This window comes from Cucumis melo, chromosome 5 (assembly GCF_025177605.1).
Source record: "Cucumis melo cultivar AY chromosome 5, USDA_Cmelo_AY_1.0, whole genome shotgun sequence".
NCBI lineage: Eukaryota > Viridiplantae > Streptophyta > Magnoliopsida > Cucurbitales > Cucurbitaceae > Cucumis > Cucumis melo.
The window spans coordinates 184,870-206,318 of record NC_066861.1 but is presented as its reverse complement, the minus strand read 5'-3'; the positions used below and the strand labels follow the sequence as shown (position 1 = coordinate 206,318).

Genomic DNA, 21,449 nt, shown 5'->3' with positions numbered 1-21,449 from the left:
ACAAACGAGCAACTCAGGCAGATTGCGGAGTGGCCAGCACGCAACCTTGCAAATGACAACCACGTGCGCACGGAATTTTTCCGCATATTGCGTGAGATGCCAGAACTTACGAGTTTGGATAGGGCGTTATTGCAAAGGCATCTTTTGTCTCGTATGGACGACCTTCGGGGTTTCGTACTCATGCCTGAGGATGAAAGGGAGAGATTCTGTAGAGTCCTCCTACGAGACATAGAGAGATAGTTTCTGTTTGTAGTGACCTGTGTTGCTTATTATTTCCTTACGTTTTTTCTGTATCATGTTGACTATTTATGCATTTTCTATTGTCAAAAACTTCTTTTCTTCATTGGTAATGTTTATTTTAAATGAAAGAAAATAGTCACAATTTTCCAAAAGCGTTATAACGGCTATTTATATAGGTTTAAAATTGGATGACTTCGCTATCGCCGATTAGAAATATTGAATAATTTTTTTATCTTTATAAAAAATTAATTGTAATAAATTTATCACAATATGTTCACAAATTTATTTTAATTTGGGCAACTGTATGTATTAATTTAATAACATTACACATACAACAAATAAAATAGGAGAATAAGACGGATTCGAGGATTTCGTAAAAAAATATGCAATAATTTTTTTATGATATTTACAATTTAATTTAAAAATATTAATTAACCCAACCCATTTAACAATTATCCAAAATAAAATTTATCACAAAATCCACATAAACCTACCCACCTAACCCTTCCCCCAAACACATTTTATCATAAAATCCCCATTAAACTATCCACCTAACCCTTCCCCCAAACACATCTTATCATAAAATCCCCATTAATCCTCCCCACCTAACCCTTCCCCCAAACACATTTTATCATAAAATCCCCATTAACTCTTTCCACCTAACCTTTCCCCCAAACACATATTATCATAAAACTACCTTTTTAAACCCTTCCCCCAAACAAGGGTTATGATAAAACTAGGTTTAACTTAACACTAGTTTTATCTTAACACTAACCCTTCCCTAAATCAACCCTTCCCCCAAACGCAAGCCAAATTTTTACGGATGACATTAATCTTGTTGGAAAGACTGTTAGTGCTATTCTACTTTTGTCAACACTATTTTAATTCTTTTTAGGAAGGTGGGTGTAATGGGTGGATAGTGATAGGGTCAATCACTGATATGGGAGGTGGCGGCAAATGCAATGGGCACATGCAGTGGGAGTGGATAAGGGGTCATTCGAGTTGATGTTTTACTGACAGCGGAACAGGAAGAGGAATTGTGAGGGTCGAGAGTTAGGCTAATGGAAGCTTTGAAGCCCTACGGCACGATATGCTCACAGCCTTTCTTCAAGCACGTCATTCGCTTACCTTCCTCCACTTCCACCATCACTGCCCTCGTTCCCAAATCTTCTCGCTCCGCCCATTTCCTTCGCTGCTGTTCTTCCGCTGCAATCTCCACTGCCGGAGACGGAAAGCTTAAGCTCTCAGGTCGCACCCGCCGTTCTTCCTCCTCGACTACGTCGCCACCTTCTTCCACGTCTGACAGGGAGGCCGTTCGTGCAATTCGCTTAAAGAAGGTTCTTCTCTATCGACTTATAAATGCACCATACTCTACCCCTCCACACCTCTTCTTTCTTTGGACTTTCTTGACCGTGCTGGACATTTATGCTGTTGTGTCAGGTTGAAGAGTTGAGGAGCAAGGGCTTCGAACCTTATGCATATACGTGGGACCGGACTCATACTGCTAATCAGCTGCAAGAGTTGTATAAGCATCTAGGTAATGGCGAAGAGTCTAATGCCGATACGGATTGTGTGTCAGTAGCTGGAAGAATTGTGGCTCGCCGAGCGTTTGGAAAGCTTGCATTTCTGACGTTAAGAGATGATTCTGGTACAATTCAGGTTCGAACACTCGCTTGCTTCACGCACATATGCTCGCTATTACCTCGTCCACTCAAGTCTTTGCTAGGATCGGTGAAACTTGGCGTGCATAGAAAATACTAGTTTTATTTAGCAGTGCACTATTTTAAGAAGGGGAAATTTGATTTTGATGTTGGATGACGGTGAACATAATTGGTAGATCATTTGACGTCTTTTTAGTTACTTTTGAGTTATATCCTTTATGATTAAGGTGCTATTTTTGAAGAGGTTTTTTTACTCCTGCTCTTCTAAGCATGGGCCATTTAATCAACATAATTGGTTGAACTTTCCTTTCAGCTTTACTGTGAGAAGGAAAGGCTCGTAAATGATCAGTTTGATCATCTAAAGAATCTCGTTGACATTGGAGATATTCTTGGTGTTCGAGGTTCAATTAAGCGAACCGAGAAAGGTGAGTCCTCACGCTACTGTTTCAAAATGACTAGATCACGTTTTTCGATTTTTTTTTCAGGAGGTTAGGTCACATTTTACTGTCGGCTCAGAACCAAAAGAATCCTGAGTTAGAATGGGATTCCAACTCAAGGAAAGTTTCTACAGTTAACTTCTGGAAGCTAGAGTCTTGGAAGTGAAACACTAATTGGATGTAGCTATCAGAAAAAAGAACTGATTTCTCATAATTTACTTGAAATTAGGACTTAGGAGAGAACCTCAAATATTAATCTTATTCCTAGCTTAATCCACCTGTTGCATAGGAAACTGTCAACCAAAATCGATCATTTTTTTCCTTCCTTTGTGAACAATAATACAAAAATTTCATTGATAAAAGCTATGTTTTTCTTGAAAGATTTGTATTTTTTCCATCTATCCATGATCTTGAGAGTAAAACTTTGATCGAATTAACCCGCACACGCATACGCACACAATGTGGCTAATCACCCTGATTCCAAAAGATGGCTTTCCAAAAACATTACAAGGAAAAACAGCTTAAAGGCCAGAATAGAGAAACCTCCCTTCCGAAACTACATCGACGATAGCTTTCCAAAAATAATCCAAGGAGAGTTCCTTATCTTGAAAAATCCTACTATTTCTCTCTCTGTAATAGGCAAAGAAACACGCACTGGACAGTTTCATAGGGCCATAAGAGTATTTCTGTGCCATTCGAATGAGAGAATGGTATTCGAGACCATATAAGGAATGTTTTGTATTGTACTTAGATTAGAACAATAAGAGAGAAAAAAGTATGGTCATGACTTTTTCATACTCATTGTTTATGCTAGGAATCATAATAAAATGAGTAATTTCGGTATGGTATACAGGTTTTGAATTGTAAAGTTCACTTACCTATGCATTAGTTCTCTGTGTTCCTTTATGTACATATTCAATTTAAGACTAGAGAGCATATTTCTACGTGGAACCAAATTGCATTGGCGCCTTCTTAGGCATTTGGATTGGTTGTGAGTTCATTTTAGTTTTTGTCCTTCATTTTCTTCAGGGGAACTTTCTGTTTGTGTGAATTCTTTTGAAATCCTGACAAAGTCATTACTTCCACTTCCTGACAAATATCATGGTTTAACTGATGTTGATAAGCGCTACCGCCAAAGGTAATCTTTGGCTGTTTATTTTCTTTTATATTTGAAAAAGTTCTGATTTTTTTGGACAAGCACTTCTCGATATGTCTTTTGCTCTAAGCTTCTGAAAATCAATTTCTTTGTCTTATTTCTAAGGAAACAACGGAGAAATAACCCCAAAGGGGAAACATAGAGAGAGGTATTCTTGTTACTTGATAACATCGAGTTACATCAAGTCAATTTGCCCCCTCTTGTTAAATTCCAACTATCTATTTGTTTTTGAACCTTATCAATCACTGGTTGCCAAGGAGAAAACTATGCAATATTTTCTGCCATAAAGGTTTTCCACAAACTTACAGAAAGAAATTTGCAAAATTGGATTTACGAATATATTTCAAGGGTCTTCCTTTTTGTGAAAACCCCCTCTGATCCGGATGTGGGTATTTGGGCCTCCCCCTTTCTTTAAAAAACCTTAGAATGTCTATGAAAATCAAGTTGGCTATGAGGGAATTTTCATTCTCTTCTTTTGTGTTTCCTCTCCTTTATTATTATTATTATTATTATTTTTAAATATTATCACCATCAGTTACCTATGGAGGAATATTTACCTTTTGTTTCACATGTAATAATCTTCACTATCTAGATATTTTTCATAATACGAAGACAATGCACTTCAAATGAGTACAAATAACGTACATTTGAAATATGCTTTCGGTTAGAAATGCTATTTTGCATAGCTGAATTGATGTATTTTTTCTAGGTACGTAGATATGATTGCAAATCCCGAAGTAGCTGATACATTTCGGAAAAGAGCAAAGGTGATGTAGGCTTTAACTATTTCTTATAGTTATTTGTAACTTGTACATATAACTATATAATTAAGCTTGTGGCTTTCTTCTATTCACTTCATTTAAAAAGTTGTAGGTTTAAATATGTTTGGATACCAAGAATCAAGAACTGAAGTATATTGAAATATAAATGATCAAAAATTACAAGAACTTTCAATTGTAAGGCATTTGGAACCTCCCCTCTTGTGTATACTAACCCAAGTCCAGAATCACTCAACAATGGCCTCGCCCCTTGCTATTTATAACCAGCGGCGGTGGTCAGAGTGACAAATGGTTAGGTGCAACAGCGACCAATTGTTGGCAAGCAATGATAAACAATGGATGACAAATGAGGTGATAGCTAGGGTTGACCTTTCTATCTCCACATGGTCCCATTGGTGTGACAACGAGCCAAATCTTTTTGAATGCAACCAAAGGGAACAACCCAACCCTATTTGGACCAATGATTAAAAACTACTTGTGAAGTAGGGCTTTCGATCCAAATTTTTCTAGGCTAGCCCACACCTAATAAGCTCAGCTAACCTATTTAATTTTAGGCTTTTTGCCTATTCCAAAAACGTTTGTTTAAGCACATGCCCAAGGGCCAAGAGTAACCAACTTGCTTCCGTACTTCCATACTTCACTTTTCTTCGACAACACACGTGATTCAAATCATCCCCATTATCTCCTCACAAAATTTGCTACCTCCTCAATCCTTCTTTGTCCACCGCAACTTACCTTCCTCTGTAGTTTTCAACATCCAACCTCCTCGGTCGATCTATGTGACAAGAGTTGATTCCTTTGGTTGTTTTCTGTCACCAATCTCTTTAGTCTTTCCCATCCTACTAGCCAATGAACCTCCTGCATCTTCTCTCCCCATTGTGGCCAATTGTCCTCTTCAACCTTGAGGAAAAGAAGAAAACTTTCTTCATCCACCCGCTAGTGAGTTCCAACACGTTCAACTGCCTACCTGTGACTATTAGCAAGTGTTTCCTCCCATTTTTCATCCGCTGGTCACCTCACCTTTTCGTGAATATTGTGTCTTTCCTTGTTGCTTCTTCCTTCAGTCACAAATTTTATCCTTCTTTAACGTTATTTGCTTGTCTTTCTGTCTCTTCAACCTGACGTCCTTCAGTGAGTTCTTTGTTTGCTTGCCTCAACTATTTTTTGCGGGTATATTTTTCTTTCCTCCTTTCCTCTACTACTTCTTCATATTTTCCATCTGGTTGTTACCTCTGATGGAATCACTGGAGCCTCCACTGCCGTACACCAAAGGCTTATTCGGGCTTTAGATATCAGCAATCTTTTAATGACAGTCTTGGTCTCAGTTACAAACTCGATATTCTCATCCCGTTTTTGCTCTTCTTTTTGAGTTTGTTGCATTTGCTCCCACTGTTTTTTCTTATTTCCACCATTTGTCATTGAAGATCCTTAACTCAATTTTGCAGTGGCTCCCATGACCACGGAATTCTTCCTCTTTCTTCCATCTCACTCTTATGATCAACAACCCGATATAGTAGTTACTCTCCATGGCCACTGCTTTTCTTTTCCCATTGCCAAAAATGGTACTCCAGGATGAACTTGCTCTAGTACCAATTGTTAGGATACCACCTAACAAGAATAAAGAATTGTAATATAGTGAAATATAAAGGATCAAGAACTACAAGATAAACCAAGCATAATGCACTTGGTATCTCTTACCTTGAGTATGCTAACAATTGCTTCCCTTCCCTCAATCCCCGTTCCTCTATTTATAATCAAATACGTCGACCAATTACCTAGCTAATTACTCTTATGCCTCTACCAATAGCATACTAATATCCCAAACTAAGACCCTTACTAATCCCACCTGCACGCACAATGTAATATTTGCAAAAAATAATGTCAAGTCTTGTAATACTTAGAACTCAATGCTATCTGTTGTTTGTATAGATAATATCAGAGGTTCGCAAAACTGTGGAATCATTAGGGTTTGTTGAAGTTGAGACTCCAGTCCTACAGGTTTGTGAAAATTTTCATAGTCTAAATTTATATCTAATTTAATAAATTAAAAAAATCTTAGGAAGATTAATTTACAAATTTGAAAATTAAGGATCAATTAGAACTAATTAATCATCCTTGTTCTTTTGACGTGGCCTCAAATTGCTTTTCCTTTTATTTTTACACCAAAGATCTAATATCTCCTTTGCTAGATTGGTTGTCTGCCTCTTTAAAATTTCTTTTCTTTAGTTGATGAGATAATTTGTGTACGTGCACACATGCAGGTACCAATTTTCATTATTTATTTATATTTTGGAGAAGAGGCAATTTCATCTGAAATTACGGAAGGGTCGTTAAGTGTTACAAAAACCTCTCCAGTTGGGTAATAAAAAGTAAAGCTACAGCCTACAGTAATAAAAGATGAGAGGGGAGAGGGGAGTGGGGGAGGACTTTTACACCAAGAAGCCTCTAAGAAAACTATAGCTGAAAAAATAGATCATATGCCAGCTGGCATGACCTTGTATTATCGACCTCGAGGTGTGAGGTTTGACCCCCACATTGTAAATTGTCAAAAAACAAAGGAAAAAAAAAGAAAGAAAACTTTAGCCTAAAAAATGATCATATGATGAACCATATCCGCCATTTTCTTTCCACCCGAATACAATAAAGGACATGGGCACCTATACATAATAGCATGTATTATAACAAAAAACATCCTTGGCCTCAAAACACAACAAACAAACTGACGGCATTAATAATTGGATGTTAACTTCTTTTGACGGATATTCGAGGTCTAGCCTTTAGTTTTTTAAACTGCCCTTTAAATGGTACTTTGTATGAACTAGTTTTGACAGCTTGCAGTATGACGTAACACTGAGAAATTAGCGTATGGCAGTCCTAAACTATATTGTCATCTTGCTTCTGAGAAGTATGAACTGCTTGATAAAATTGTATTTTGAAGGAACTTTGAAACCAAACATTTCTACGTCTTTATATGCTAAACGTTACATCAATTATCACTTGCAAGACTAGTCTCAATATCTAACTAAGAGGCCATGAGTTCAATCCATGGTGGCTACCTACCTAGTAATTAATTTCCTACGACTTTCCTTGACACACAAATGTTGTAGGTTCAAGCGGTTGTCCCGTGAGATCAATTGAGGTGTGCGTAAGCTGGCTCGGACACTCACGGATATCAAAAGAAAAAAAATTTATCACTTGCAAGACTGATCCAAGTTATGTTATTATCAGAGCCAGCTCATTTACAGAGAATTAAAACCGATAAATTTGTAGCTATCAAATTATTACATACACGAGACTTTTGACTTGGTCCTGATTGTCTGAATGTTAAGAAGCATCTTTTAAATTATGGATGAATTGCCATTTTCTTCTATGTATTTACTCTATAAATTTAAGTGTTCAAATGTGGCTACTACCTTTTACTTGGTTTATGATTTGTTTAATCAACTAGGGAGCAGCTGGGGGAGCTGAAGCAAGGCCTTTTGTTACATACCACAATTCCCTTGGGAGAGATCTGTATTTAAGAATAGCTACTGAGCTCCATTTAAAGAGGATGCTTGTGAGTTATTGATATTATACTTTTAGCATTGTTGCAAAGAATGAAATTACCGGTCCCTTATTTTATCCCGACAGTTTCTTTTTCTCAAGATTTTTGCGAACAGAGGTCATCGTTATTTTTTTATAAGAAACTGAGAATCTATTCAAAAGGAAAAGGCCTAAAGGCACTGGCATGGGGTGGGGGGACCCCTTTCCAAACAAGCTAAAAAATAGTTATCATTGAAGAAGCCTATCCATTCAAAATCGTGTTTCCTTTCCAAAAAAAGAATCTTTTTTCAAAATAAAATTCCAACCCCATTTAGCTAGGACAAGGAGAGCTATATTTTAAATTTTCAAGCCCCCAATGCCAAGACCATTGACTGGATCCCATTTTGCTAAGTGAGAAATCTTGCTGCCATTTTAAGCTTCCCGGAGAAAGGAATGCAAAGTTCTTTCAACTTCATATATTGATCTTGAAAGGCATTAAGAAAATCCTCATGTAATATAAGAGGATGTTAGATAACCCTTTCTTTATCAGCTCAAACCTTGTATTTGAGATATAGTATTATCCTGAATGTATTATTTGTTGCTGACAGGTTGGTGGCTTTGAGAAAGTATATGAAATTGGACGCATATTCAGAAATGAAGGAATTTCCACTCGTCATAATCCCGAATTTACATCTATCGAGGCAAGCTTTCTTTTGATCATTCTTTGAAGTTACATCTTGCAAATGAATTCTAATCAGTACTTTATGGCTTGCTCCATAGATATATGAAGCATATTCCGATTATCGGAGTATGATGAATATGGCGGAAGAAATTGTTACTCGTTGTGCACTTGCTATCCATGGGAAGCTTTCTGTTGATTACCAGGTATGTTCCAATTCAACATTTTTACATTCTATTTTATGCCAGCGTGGATGGTGTACTTATTTTGAAAAATGCAAAATTGTTATTTAACAAGTTGTTCTTAAACAATGAAATAGAATAAAAGGACCTTTTAAATGGTATATCTTAAAAGAGAACTCGTAGACTAATGCTATAAAAGTTCCTTGAAATTTTGGCTTTGGGTAATAGAAGAACAATCCAAGACGGAGAGGTTGAATGGTTCAACATGGAACCCTATTGTGAAATATATATTTCTTACATATGATATAGTTGCCCCCTTTTAGTTATAGCTTGCAATCAGAAGTGATTTTATGTAAGATTCCACAATGGTTAAAAGTAAAATCACTTTTTCCATCGTCAAAATCATTAAAATGTTTCCTTTAATCATTCAAGATTAATTTTAAATATAAAATTAAATAAAATGAATTGTAAGTGATGAGTTGCTAAAGATGGAGGCAATGTCGCTGACTATCTTCAGCATCAGGAACGAGGAGATCACTGAAGCTCAGTCTGCTAGTACGCGCCACGATCCCTACTGTGTGGCACTGGGAGACCATCATGAACCTTCCTCTCAAGTCATCCATTCGTTATGTTGTGTCAGCCTTCATCAGACAGGCACGTGCCATTAGAAGCGATAATCAGTTAGTCTAAGTCGGTTTTTTTTTTACCAAACCGACTATGGTAGGTTTAGTAAGTGTTCAATCTGATCTCAACCGTCGATGAGTAGACATCGATCGATCGGCTTAACTCGTTGAAATATTTTTTGAAATTTCGATTTGGAACTTTCTCAACCCGACACCAATTGACCCCTTTCGTTCTCCAATCGACCGACTTCAGTTTGGTAGGTTGGCTCGGTTTCTGTCATTTCCAATAACCTTTGTGGATGGGACATCGACAAGATAAAAAAGATGGTAACAGAGCCGGTGGTCCAAAAAGGTCCTATATTCAAGCCCCTATATTGTTGTTTCCTCCCTAATTAAAATTGATTTTCACTTGTTGGGCCTTTCAAATATTTTCAAGTCCACAAGTAAGGGAGTGTTAGTGATATATATAATTAAATTCGCCTTCAACCATTCGCTTATGCTTTTGGGTGAATTAGTGATTTAACATGGTATCGGAACTTGGGATTTTATCTCATTGAACTTTAGCTGTCACATCTTTCAATCTCTGCCTTCGACGATTAGTCATCGAAGGAGGCAGACTTGTTGCTTGCCTGTTGTAACAAGTCTTGTTCTGCCTACCCTTGCTCGACTTCACACGCCCTTCAGGCCACGTCGTTGAGCTTTCATATTGCAACTCAGTCAATCCGTCGTCGAACAAATTTGCACCTCGGTCTCAAATCCGTTCTGCTCGTTCGCGTACAACAACCAAAGTTCGCTGTTCTGCTTGTATTCCGCCTAGCTCCTGTCTTTTCTGTTCCTATCTAAGGCCGCTCCAGATCTGATCCGTCGTCGCCACAGACTGTTTGAATCACGTTCGTGCTCCCCATTCTGTGAAGATCATGCAGCATTTGGTTCAGTCATCAACGTCAGTTCATACAAGCTTTGTTTAGCTTTGATTCAATTAGTTTGGTGGTGTTTTCATTCTAGTTCAGTCAAGCCCATTTACTTCACGTCAATCAACTTGCCTGATTTCGGTTCAATTTAATTAGTTTGGTTTGGTTCGATTTGGTTCATTTGCAATTGTGGAAAATCTAAAGAAAATAATAATAATAATGGGTCTTTGTTTCGTTTTCAAATCAATCGTTTGTGGGGTTTGTTTAGATCTCTTTATGAGGATCTTGTTTTCGACCTTGAAGTTCTTGTTTCGTTCTTCTTAGGTTTTGTTATAGATCTCAATACAAGGATCTATGTTTCTATACTAGAAGTTTTTGGTTTCGTTCTTCGTGGCTAGGGGCTGTGTTTCTAACCTAGAAGTTTTTGTTTTCGTTCTTCATGGGTTTTTGGTTTTATCTTAGATCTGCTGATTTGATTTGAACGTTTTATTCACAAACTCAAGTTTTTCGTGATTCTATACCTCGAGTTTGAGGAAGGGTGTTAAAAGGAAAATTATGATTTATGATTATTATTATTTTCCTTTAATGTATTTTCCATTTATGTATTTTTCTTTTTTTTCTTTTCCTGCATAAAAGGACATTATTTATTCTGAATTATTATATTCAATAATAATATAAAATTAACGGCGAGCATCCTTTTGATGCTGAGGATCCCTTCATGATCATTCCATGCAGTGATAACATCTACCTATTCAATTAAAATTGCAATTTTGTTATTTAAGGATTTCACAAACAATTCAAATTGCTTATTGTTCTCTAAGCTTTTTTTTACTACATTCATTGTGTAACTCTCTTGTACTTTAAGTTTTATTATTGATAAAAAAGTTTTTTTTCATTTCAAAAAAAAAAAAGTAAGATCGGCTTGACATTGATAGAGTAACCACCTTTAATTAGTGCTTTGGTAAATTTATCAATCCATGCTCGCAGAGATTGATTTAAACCTTACAAAGACTTCCTCAATTTGCATACCAGATTGCCATTAGACTTGTCTTCCATTTTGGGAGGAATTTGCATATAAACTTCTTCTCCAAGTTCATTTAAGAAGGCATTTTTTACATCAAGTTGGTGAATTGGCCAATCCCGATTTACTGCCAAAGAGAACTGAACACGAATAGTATTCAATTTTGCTATTGGAGGAAAGGTTTCTTGGTAATCAATACCATATGATTGGGCAAAATCTTTAGCGATTAAGTCTCTTAATTAAAAATCCATTTGCAACCGAGATATTTTCCATTTGGTTGCCTTGTGAGAATTCAAGTCCCCAAACAATATATGAGTTGCTAAAGCGGAATTAACGGGACCCATCAGCTGATACATTAGATAGATAAAGGGGCCACCTATCTCTTTCAATCCATAGAATAAACGTCCGATCGAGAGGTTCAAAGGAAGCAAACAACCAACAAAAAAGAATACAATAAGAAATCAGACTCGTTAGTTTATTGTATTTTAGATTGTTCTAGGAGTGGTTTGGATAGGAGCTAGCTTTTCAGACGTACCATCGGATGAGACGGAGGACACTAGCTAACCATCGGTGCACTGGATAGAGTAACCTCTGGTTTTTGTAATTCCCTATCGCAAATATCCTACGCTTGGTGTCTCCAGTACAAGCACAAGATAGTCGGGATAGGCTAATCAATCATCAGAAAAACACTATATATATAAGGGTGAACCCTCTTTTCGAAGCACTGGAGTAGATTCATTCTGTTGAAGGTGAACTAGGTAAACTGAGGCCAAAGAGCACCTTGCTCACACTCTTGCCTGTGAGATAAAGGTTATCATCAACTCAAAGGCAGACAGCTCACTGACAAAAGCTAAGAAGATGCTTTGATTGGCACCGAAACTTGAGGTCGTCCTTTGCCATTAGCCGAGCGTACTATGGTTTGTTAGGACGTCCATTTGGGGTTCACTCCCAACTCAGTTCCAGTGGGATAGAGGTCACCCAGGGTAGATACCTAGCTATTTGAGAGGGGAAGAGCTCTTTCATTCGATCGAGATTGATAAGTCACGTTGTGACAAACAATTATCGTATGTTTAGAGAATTAACATGGTTCAAACCTATAAAAGCTCGGTTTTCTATTGATAAATAAATTGGGAAACAATTTTTCAGGCACAAGAAATTTGGATGATCAATACGAAAATGTCACAGCATAACTTGACTTTCAATTGACAAGGACTTTGACTTTGTTCAAGACTATGACTGAAGACCAAACTTGGAGAATGAGTTTCCTGAAGAAGATAGAGGTCACCATGTTGCTTAGCACTGCCAATCACCTTCCCCGAATCCACCTTCTGAAATTCACACAAAGTTGGGCAAAAATTAGAGATACAGTTTGAGTCACCAGTAAGCTTGCTAACTGAAGTCAAATCGAAGTTCAACTGAGGAACATAAAGAATGTTTGAGAGAATGAGGTCATTAGTCAATTTTATTGACCTTGTTCCTGTTATATTGATGAGAGATCCATCAGAGATTTGAACGGACGGAATGCCCAGGTAGGGATTGGATTTGATGGAATAAGCTGATATCACCAGTCATATGAATGAATGCTCCTGAATCCACAGTCCAAGGTTTTTGCTTGTTATGCTTCACAGAAAAACAAGAAGAGGAGGTACCTTGATGGGCAAGATTGCTAGATCATTTCTCGACTGATGTTGAAGATGTAGAGTTTGAGAATGAGAGGTGACCAATCTTTTGTTGTAACACTTCCATGTTTGATAGTATGGAGTTCCATCTCAAAACCAATTGGCGATGAGAGGAGTAATCCATCTATCTTATAAGGAGTAACCCAACATCTCAACACTTCAATCGTTCCTGGGAGAAAACAACAGAAGTTGTTGGATGTGGAGAAGAGGGAGTAACAACATGGACGTTACCTTTGTTTGTTGGTTTCCAATATGCTAGTTTGCCATGAATTTTTCGACGAGTATCTTGTACATGACCCACTTTCTTACGGTGGTTGCACTAAGGCCGATTGCCTTTCTTGAACTTGTTATCTCGAAATGAACTGTGTTACCATGCCCGGAGTGTCTTGTCCAACAGAAGATCTATTCTCGGGCATCATTAAGCATTTTCGATTTTCCTCACGTCGAACTTCTGCAAATGCTTCTCTTAGAGATGGCGTCTCTTTTGGCTCATTATTCTTCTCCTGACATCACTGATATAATACATGTGGTTCTAGGAGAAAAATCATTTTCTTATTTCCTTAACCCAAACTTAATACAAGATATAATATAAAAGGAAAAAAAATACAAAAAAGGAAAAGATAAATATTTCCCAAATAAGCAATAAATTTACAATCTATTATAGACAGTGTATGTCATAATTAGTGATAGATGATAGTGTATGTCAAACGTTGATAGATGTTGATAGTGTATGTCAAACACTAGTAGATGTTCATCAATGTTTGGTTCTTGTTTGATCCAAAAACCGACAGAACCGAACTAACTATCAACCATACTTTTGACTATATTTGAAAATTATCTGTTAATTTTTTTTTATACCAAACACTCTTCAAGATAGTTTAAAGGTTGCAATGTATTAACTACAATGTGATTTTTACATTAATTGTAACTTTTAAGGAGTTATTAATAACTATTTATTTAATTAAATTTATTTACTTATTTACTTTAATTAATTGATATTTTTGTCTTCTTTCAAAATTTATGTGACCTTTACACTTTTCAAGATGATTTGGAAAATTACAATTCATTAATGCTGAAATGGTTTTTACTTTAATTATAATTATATAATTAAAACGATTTGTGACTTATTAGTTATAATTTAAACTGAACTTTTAGTAACCCATTATTGAACTTAAGAGTAAAATAAATATGTATTGATATAAAAAAAAGGATAAAATAGGTAGATAAAGGTTGGGAAATTGGGAAAAATAAGACAAAACTAGGAGGTGTAAAGTGCTTCGGGATTACTTTTTGAAAAGTTGAGTTTTAGGACAAATATGAGTATTATAATGGCCTTTACATGAAAAACTTCTTTTCATCTCTTTTTCTACCAAAAAATGTGAAACATGCTATTTTTTCACATTCTCTCATCTGTCTAACTTCTCTTTTTAACTTATTTTTTCCCCCAAGTTCTTTTGCAACTCCTTTGAATTTAGTAGCCACTCTTTTAACAACTTTCTTGTTATTTTAGTAAGGTTTTTTTTTTTTTTTTTTTAACTGTTATAGATAATAGATAATCCTCTTAGTTTTTGACATATGCTCTCCTTTGTTCTCTTGGTGAAACATAAACTTTAAATGTATAACCCTAAATCAATTTTACAATTGTTCTAAGTGGTTTAGGGTTGTTTGACATATATTTAGAATTTTTTTATGTTATTTTCTTTATCTCGCAAGTATCTCACAAATCTCAAACATTAAATGTCTAGTCCCTAATCAATTATATACCTTTCCATGCGATTTAAAATGATTCATGTTTTAGGACGTTTTAGCTATTATTTTTGTATCTCGCAAACATTTTGCAACTTTCAAACTTTAAATATCCAATACCAAATCAATTATATACTTGTTTTATGTGATTTAGGACGATTCTACACACATGGTTTAATAGGAGTGTTTAGCCTTTTTATCTTTTTGTATCTCGCAACTTTCAAATATTAAATGCTCAATCTCAAATCAATTATATATTTGTTTTAGGTGATGTTTGGTGCTTTACACATGTTTAAGGAAGTTTTTAGCTAATAATTTTGTATTTCGCGAACATCTCGCAATATTCAAATTTGAAATTTCCAACTTCAAGTCAATTATATACTTTTCATTGTTGTTGTTGGGTAGTCACACATGAGGGTATGTGTTCAAAATCCGTTACATAAAAATTTGTTACTTGTGAGATAAAAATTTGTAACTAAAAACTTAAGAGAGATAGAAATTCGATTTTGGAACACATAGTAAAAATTTGAAATGTGCGAGATGTGTGCGAGATATGAAGCCTTTTAAGTATATATGTATTATCTCACACACATCTTGCACACATCTCGCACATATCTCGTACATTCCAAACTTTTATTATGTGTTCCAAAATCGAATTTTTACCTCTTAAGTTTCTTTGAAGTGCATTTACGCATGTTTAGAAAGCTTATTAGGTATATATGTATCATCTCGCACACATCTCATGCACTCCAAATTTTTATTATATGTTCCAAAATCGAATTTCTACTGCTTTTAAGTTCTTTGGAGTGCTTTTACGTATGTTTAGAAAGCCTATTAGGTACATATGTATTATCTCACACACATCTCGCATATATCTTGCACACATCTTGCACATTCCAAATTTTTACTATGTGTTCCAAGATCGAATTTCTACCTCTTGCACACATTTGATTTAAACCAAAAATACCTAATTTCAAATCAATTCTATACTTATTTTAGGTGATTTCAAATCAATTCTATGTTCGAGATAAATAATTTTGAATAAAAACGTTAGAAATTCCAATTTTGAAAGCTGAGATGTTTGACATGCTTTCGAGTTTTCTCTTCGACAAGCACAAGACTTGCCAGTAATTGCTCTCTGATCACTATCTTTCTTTTTTTTTATGAATTTTCAGTTTCATTTCCTTTTAATTTCTTATAATCCACTTCTTTCTAACTGAAACTTTTGATTTTGTTGCATTTAGTAGTTGGTACATTGCTTTGATTCCTGGAGTTTATGGTTCAATTTGTAGTTGTTCATAGCCTATACGAGATTGGAGTTCTTAATTTTACCTACTATTGGAAGTTCATTTTACCAATCTTGTATACCCAAAAACATCATTCATCCAATACTTCAAATTCAAGCATCGCCCAAACTATATAAAACATATCCAAAAAATTTATAAACTTTATTTCTTTTACGTAGATGAACAAAAACATAATTACATTCCCCTTTCCGTCCAAACATTGTCCAAATACATAAATCATACCCTCACTCTCTTTTTGCCCAAAACCTTAAAAAAAAACCAAAAAAAATCCAAAGAAAAGAAGAATTACAAACAAGAGCTCCCAACTTTCAGTTGTAGTTGCGGTTGATCTTAGGGTGTTGAGGCGTGAGATAAATGAAGAGAAAAAGGGAACTTTAGGGTTTTTGTATGTGGGGGCAATTTTGACATTTCATGTACTCATTTGTCTTACTATTCTTTAAATTTAAAATTCATCCCAAAACTCTTTCCTCTTTCCTCTTTCCAATTTTATCCTATTTTTGATAATTTCCCATAAAGGTTCTCCCTTATAACCCCTTTTATCTACATCTGCTATATCTATTCTATAGCATATATAAAAGGATGAAAGTGGAGAAACTTTTTGTTTCCAATTTTGTCCTTTCTTTTAGTTCTTTAACTTATTTCCTACCTTGGTTTTATTGTAATTTGTCTTTAAACTTTATTTTTTAATTTTAAATTAATTATTGTCTCATTTTCTCTCAACTATTCACGTTCCCTTCTCATATTAACTCTTTTCAATCTCTTTCAACCTTTCAAATTCTTCCTTTTGCCTTTTAACTTTATTTTACAATTTGAATTTAATTATTGTTATTATTGTCTCATTTCTCCCTACTATTCACATTCCTTTCTCATATTAACTCTTTTGTATCTCTTTCAACCTTTCAAATTCTTCCTTTTCAAGCCTTTGGGTAAAATATCCTATTCATTTTTTTCATTCATGTTCACAAGTCTCAACAAAATGCTAAGGGTAAAAAAGAAATCAAATCTTGTTTTTCTATTCTCTTCTAATTTTTTTTTAAAATTTTGTTGTCTATTTTTTTTATATATAAGTATGCTTGTGTATATTCCTTCATTTATAGATTTCTTTTTAGTACACAACATAAGTTGGGGACATGTACATTCGTGAATTAAATCATATAATATTGAGAATCTTTTTTAAAAGAAACTATGAGAATCTTGCTCATTTTCTTCATTTAATTTTTTTTATTAAAGCTATTTTATTAATGAAATGGTTGAACGACTTATACTTTGATTTTGTTAAAATAATGTAAATATTGTTGGAATTTATTAAGTATACACAAAGGTAATAAAATGTGTTCTTTTAATTTTTTTCCCTACAAAATCATTAAAAAAAAAATTATGATTTCACATTTATAATTTCATAATTTCAAAAGAAATATGATTTTGATGGATGTTTTACCCTTTCATTATAATTTCTTTTTAGTTTTGCTTTAGTTGCAATTTTGTCATTCACATAGATTTAATGTTTGTGGTCATTTTTACATTCAACAAGATAGAAATTACACTTCGTTAACTTTAACATCTTCTTATTAAAAAAAAAGGTTTTGATTCCATAACCAATATTAGTTAATGTTCTATGTTATAGGGTCATAATGTAACTTTTCCATCTTTCCATAACTGATATTACATAATGTTATATGTTTATCATACAATTAATAACCTTTCTATCTTCCACTTTATTTAGATATATATAGATATTAGATGGTTAAGTTTGCAACATGTAAGCTTAAGATGTTAAGAAATAGAATTTGAATTATGCAAACAAATCAATTCAAAAATACATTCGAAAGATGACAAAATTATCTCTTTACTGAATAAACTCATTTTACACTTATTACGATGTGAATATAAAAATGATATAAATATGAAAATATTGAAATGGCTATTCCAATTTTATAAAATTAAATTAGAACTATATTTTTTTCGTGTGTGATTTTCACGTCGGTCGCACGCGTTCTTTACTAGTATATAGAAAGATGCCGCATTTACAAAAGACTCCATCAAGTGATTATCGGTCAATTAGAAGACGAACCTTATACTGTGGTTAATATGTAGGGAACTGATATATGCTTTGAAAGACCTTGGAGGAGAGAAACAATGCACAACCTCGTGAAAGAAACCACTGGGATAGATATAAATGAGTTTGGAAATGACCTTAAAGTTGCCAAAGAAGTTACTTTGAGGACCATTGGGGATGCGCTTGATGGTAAGGATACAACTTCTATTGAAGCAAGCCAATCCATTGGGCATCTGCTATCTGAGGTTATGCTCCATCTCTATCTAGGAGGTTTACCTTTACATTTGTACATTATGTTATGAGAAGATTTTAGTTCTCTTGAAACTTTATGGATGCAATCAGTCCCTTCGTGTTGGTTCATTTGTTGTCATCCCATAACTTCTCCACTTTGCGGCCTCCATATGGGTGTCAATAAATTTCTTTTTTACTTTTGTAAGAGGTTTAAATTTTTTATATGATAAGTTGGAGGATTTCTCGATTTTCCCTAGTCCCTTCTTCTTTTGGTCTATATCCTTTCAATTGGAGGGATTTCTTGTATTTTTCTTGTCATAGATTGGGTATTATTTTGGCCTATGCCCATAGTTTCTTATGATACAGTTTCCTATTATAGAAGAAAAGGTTTGTCTTTATTTAATCCAATCCTTATGCTTTGCTTCTTATGTGCCAGATTTTCGAGCTTGTTGTGGAACCGAAACTCATTCAACCCACGTTTGTTCTGGATTACCCTATTGAGATATCTCCTCTGGCTAAACCTCACAGAAGGTATCATCAAGGCCACATGATGCATATCATCTATATTTTTAGCTTTGTGTTTCATGTATTCTTGGTGTAATGAGATGTCAGAGGGAATCAGGTATTACAATATTCCAATCTGAGCTATATACGCCAGAGTATTGCTTTTCTATTGCTTATCTAACTAGCCTGTCCCTATTCGGGGTTTACAGCAAGATGCAAGTAAATCAGTGTCATGCATAACTGTAGGTGCCTGTAGTCTTCTAGGTTTCTGTGTGCGCAACAATGTCAAATTTATCCATTCCATTTGTAAACAAAGATTCATTTGTAGGACTAGAAAGATAATTGCCATTTAAAATATGGGCGAGTGCTCACACAAAACAACTAATTATTTAATCAGAAACATAAAAACATAATTTACAGAGCATACTGTCCTAAGTTAAGTTTGTGCTACAACAAGATATCCACTCCTGATGTTAAAACACAAAGCCGTATTGTCTAATTCCTTTAGTAATCTACAAGAACTCCAAAGAAATAAGCTCTGGGTCAGTATCAATTTTGTTTTCCATCCTAAAATATTCAACTATTCTCCTCTTTTGGAAATTATTGGAGGATGACCATGATGGAGATGTCAAATCTTTACACCAACAGCTGTTTGAATGTCTTTTCTTGGCCTATATATCTTTTCTTTCTTCTTACATGGGAGGGGTTAAAAATTTTCATTTCTTGTGCATTATTAGGCATGCAGGGTTCACAGAAAGATTTGAACTTTTCATTTGTGGTCGTGAGCTGGCCAATGCATTTTCCGAATTGACCGATCCTATTGATCAGGTAAGAGTTAATTATGTCAATCATTAATGTCAGAAGGGTGCACACATGATGAAACTTTTTAGCCAATTTCATGGCATTTGAAAGAGAGAAAGTACATTGGTACTGAAGTCAAATTGAACTGGATAATCTATCACCTTTTGGAAGATTACTTTCCTGTACTTTGTTCCATCTTGTATAGACCCTCTCAATCAAAAGGTTACCAAAGGAATCGGTTTTTGGTATGCGCTTAACTCCATAACAATGTGCGGCCAAAGCTCCATATGAGCATTCTATTCTTCTTGCTTGGTATACTTGTGCATTATTGGTTTATGCCATGTCAAGAAATAATAGTTTCTATTCGAAAGTTATAGTGTTCCGGTTCCATGATAATTGGAATGGTTGTAATGATTTTTTTTTTTTTTAAAAAAACAAAATTGGCAGAGAGGACGATTTGAAGACCAGATCAGGCAACACAATGAGAAGCATGGCTCAGCTGTTTCTGGAACAGACTCTTTGGACTTCAATCGCACAAAAGATGAGAATGATTCTTATGAAGTGACACTTGACGATGATTTTCTTACAGCTCTGGAATATGGAATGCCACCAGCATCTGGACTGGTATGCTTGTCTTTTCTGTCTGTCCGCTTTTCTGTATTTCATTTTGGATGGGATCCTTAATGCACTGCTAGTGAAACTGTAGATCATTCCATTCTTTTGACATAATAAAATCACAGAAAAAATAGATTAGAAAGTGGCCAATGAAAGTATCTTGAATAGCTATTTCATAGCTGCTCTGAAGTTTTTCCACGTGCAAACATTTAAGAACCAGCTGCTGAAGTCTCCCATGTGCAAGCAACTAGTCTAAAATTTTCAAGTGCATACAAATTACCGAATTTGGAGCTGATATTTGATCTATAATTAAATTGTAGAACATACGATGGATGTTTCGTTGTACTTGGATGTTTATCCCTTTTCCTCGCTGTAACTGATGAAAGAATTTAACTTTCAGGGAATTGGAATTGATAGATTAGTGATGCTTCTGACAAACTCTGCAAGCATTCGAGATGTAATTGCTTTTCCTGTGCTTAAAAGTCAGCAGTAATTTTAGAACGATTGACATGAGAGGCTCAAGATTTGTTCTTAAACTCCAAGTTTTGTTCGGCAGTAGGACCAGTTAGATGGCGTAAGTTCACATTTATGCATCTGGATGTGCTATTTGAGGCTTGCCGTCCATTTCTGTTATCCATTTATTGCCGTAAAAGGGCACTACAGTTTTGTGGATTGGATTGAGATTTTGAAATAATAAAGTTTATGTATGATTATGAATTTACTTTTGTAATTCAAAAGCCCTGGATGATTGGGGTGGATGAATAGGACTTGGGGTACCCTATCTGATTGGCAAACGTGCAAGTTTGCATTTCACCTTCTCAGAATTTACTTAGCAGTTCTTTTCTTCTTTAATCGTAGATCACGGATGTTTTGGGGAAAAGGAGTCCAAATATAGCAGCGATAGTACATGAATCTTTACCTTATCATCTAAGGGGTGTAAGCAGTTAGGTTGGACTTTCTAACCGAAACTGAACTGTCTGTGTATATACATATAAAGAATAACAAAAATTGAAACAAAACCACCTAAGAAATACAACCAAACTGCTCCAAACTGATAGTTGATTTGATCTAACCGATTTGCCTTGATTATTAGCCAAGTGCTGGGGTTGTAGGTTGGGGCAAAATGGGTCATGGATGGACAAGGTAAGGAGTAACGATATATAATCAACAAACAAAACATATCATTGCCCATACCCCAAACTTGCACCACTCGTGGATGCTAGCACGCTTCACGACCAACTCACTGAAACTGGAAAATCAAACAATTCTTAAACTGACTTTGATTTTGGTTGGTTTTTT

The 21,449-nt window shown here is 35.1% G+C and overlaps 1 protein-coding gene across 3 annotated transcripts; it reads left to right on the top strand.

Annotated features, from left to right (window-relative positions):
* Positions 1–1,155: 1,155 nt before the first annotated feature.
* Positions 1,156–20,867, top strand: LOC103491634 (lysine--tRNA ligase, chloroplastic/mitochondrial). 3 transcript variants are annotated; one of them, XM_008451669.3, is made up of 14 exons: positions 1,156–1,577; positions 1,681–1,899; positions 2,215–2,326; positions 3,368–3,476; positions 4,204–4,261; positions 6,203–6,271; positions 7,722–7,829; positions 8,404–8,496; positions 8,576–8,680; positions 18,038–18,244; positions 18,667–18,761; positions 19,472–19,562; positions 19,983–20,159; positions 20,551–20,867. In XM_008451669.3, exons 1-14 carry the CDS (start codon positions 1,302–1,304, stop codon positions 20,641–20,643), a joined length of 1,812 nt encoding a protein of 603 aa, XP_008449891.1. In that variant the 5' UTR covers positions 1,156–1,301; the 3' UTR covers positions 20,644–20,867. The 3 variants fall into 3 exon arrangements, with proteins under 3 accessions (XP_008449891.1, XP_008449893.1, XP_008449892.1); XM_008451671.3 differs by lacking the exon at positions 18,038–18,244 and having other exon boundaries at positions 1,160–1,577; XM_008451670.3 differs by lacking the exon at positions 6,203–6,271 and having other exon boundaries at positions 1,161–1,577.
* Positions 20,868–21,449: the final 582 nt, after the last annotated feature.

Coding starts and splice junctions, on each gene's coding strand:
- LOC103491634 (XM_008451669.3), top strand. CDS start 1,302: ATGGAAGCTTTGAAGCCCTACGGCACGATATGCTCACAGCCTTTCTTC. Junction 1,900..2,214: donor ATGATTCTGGTACAATTCAG/GTTCGAACACTC, acceptor CTTTCCTTTCAG/CTTTACTGTGAGAAGGAAAG. Junction 8,681..18,037: donor AGCTTTCTGTTGATTACCAG/GTATGTTCCAAT, acceptor GTTAATATGTAG/GGAACTGATATATGCTTTGA.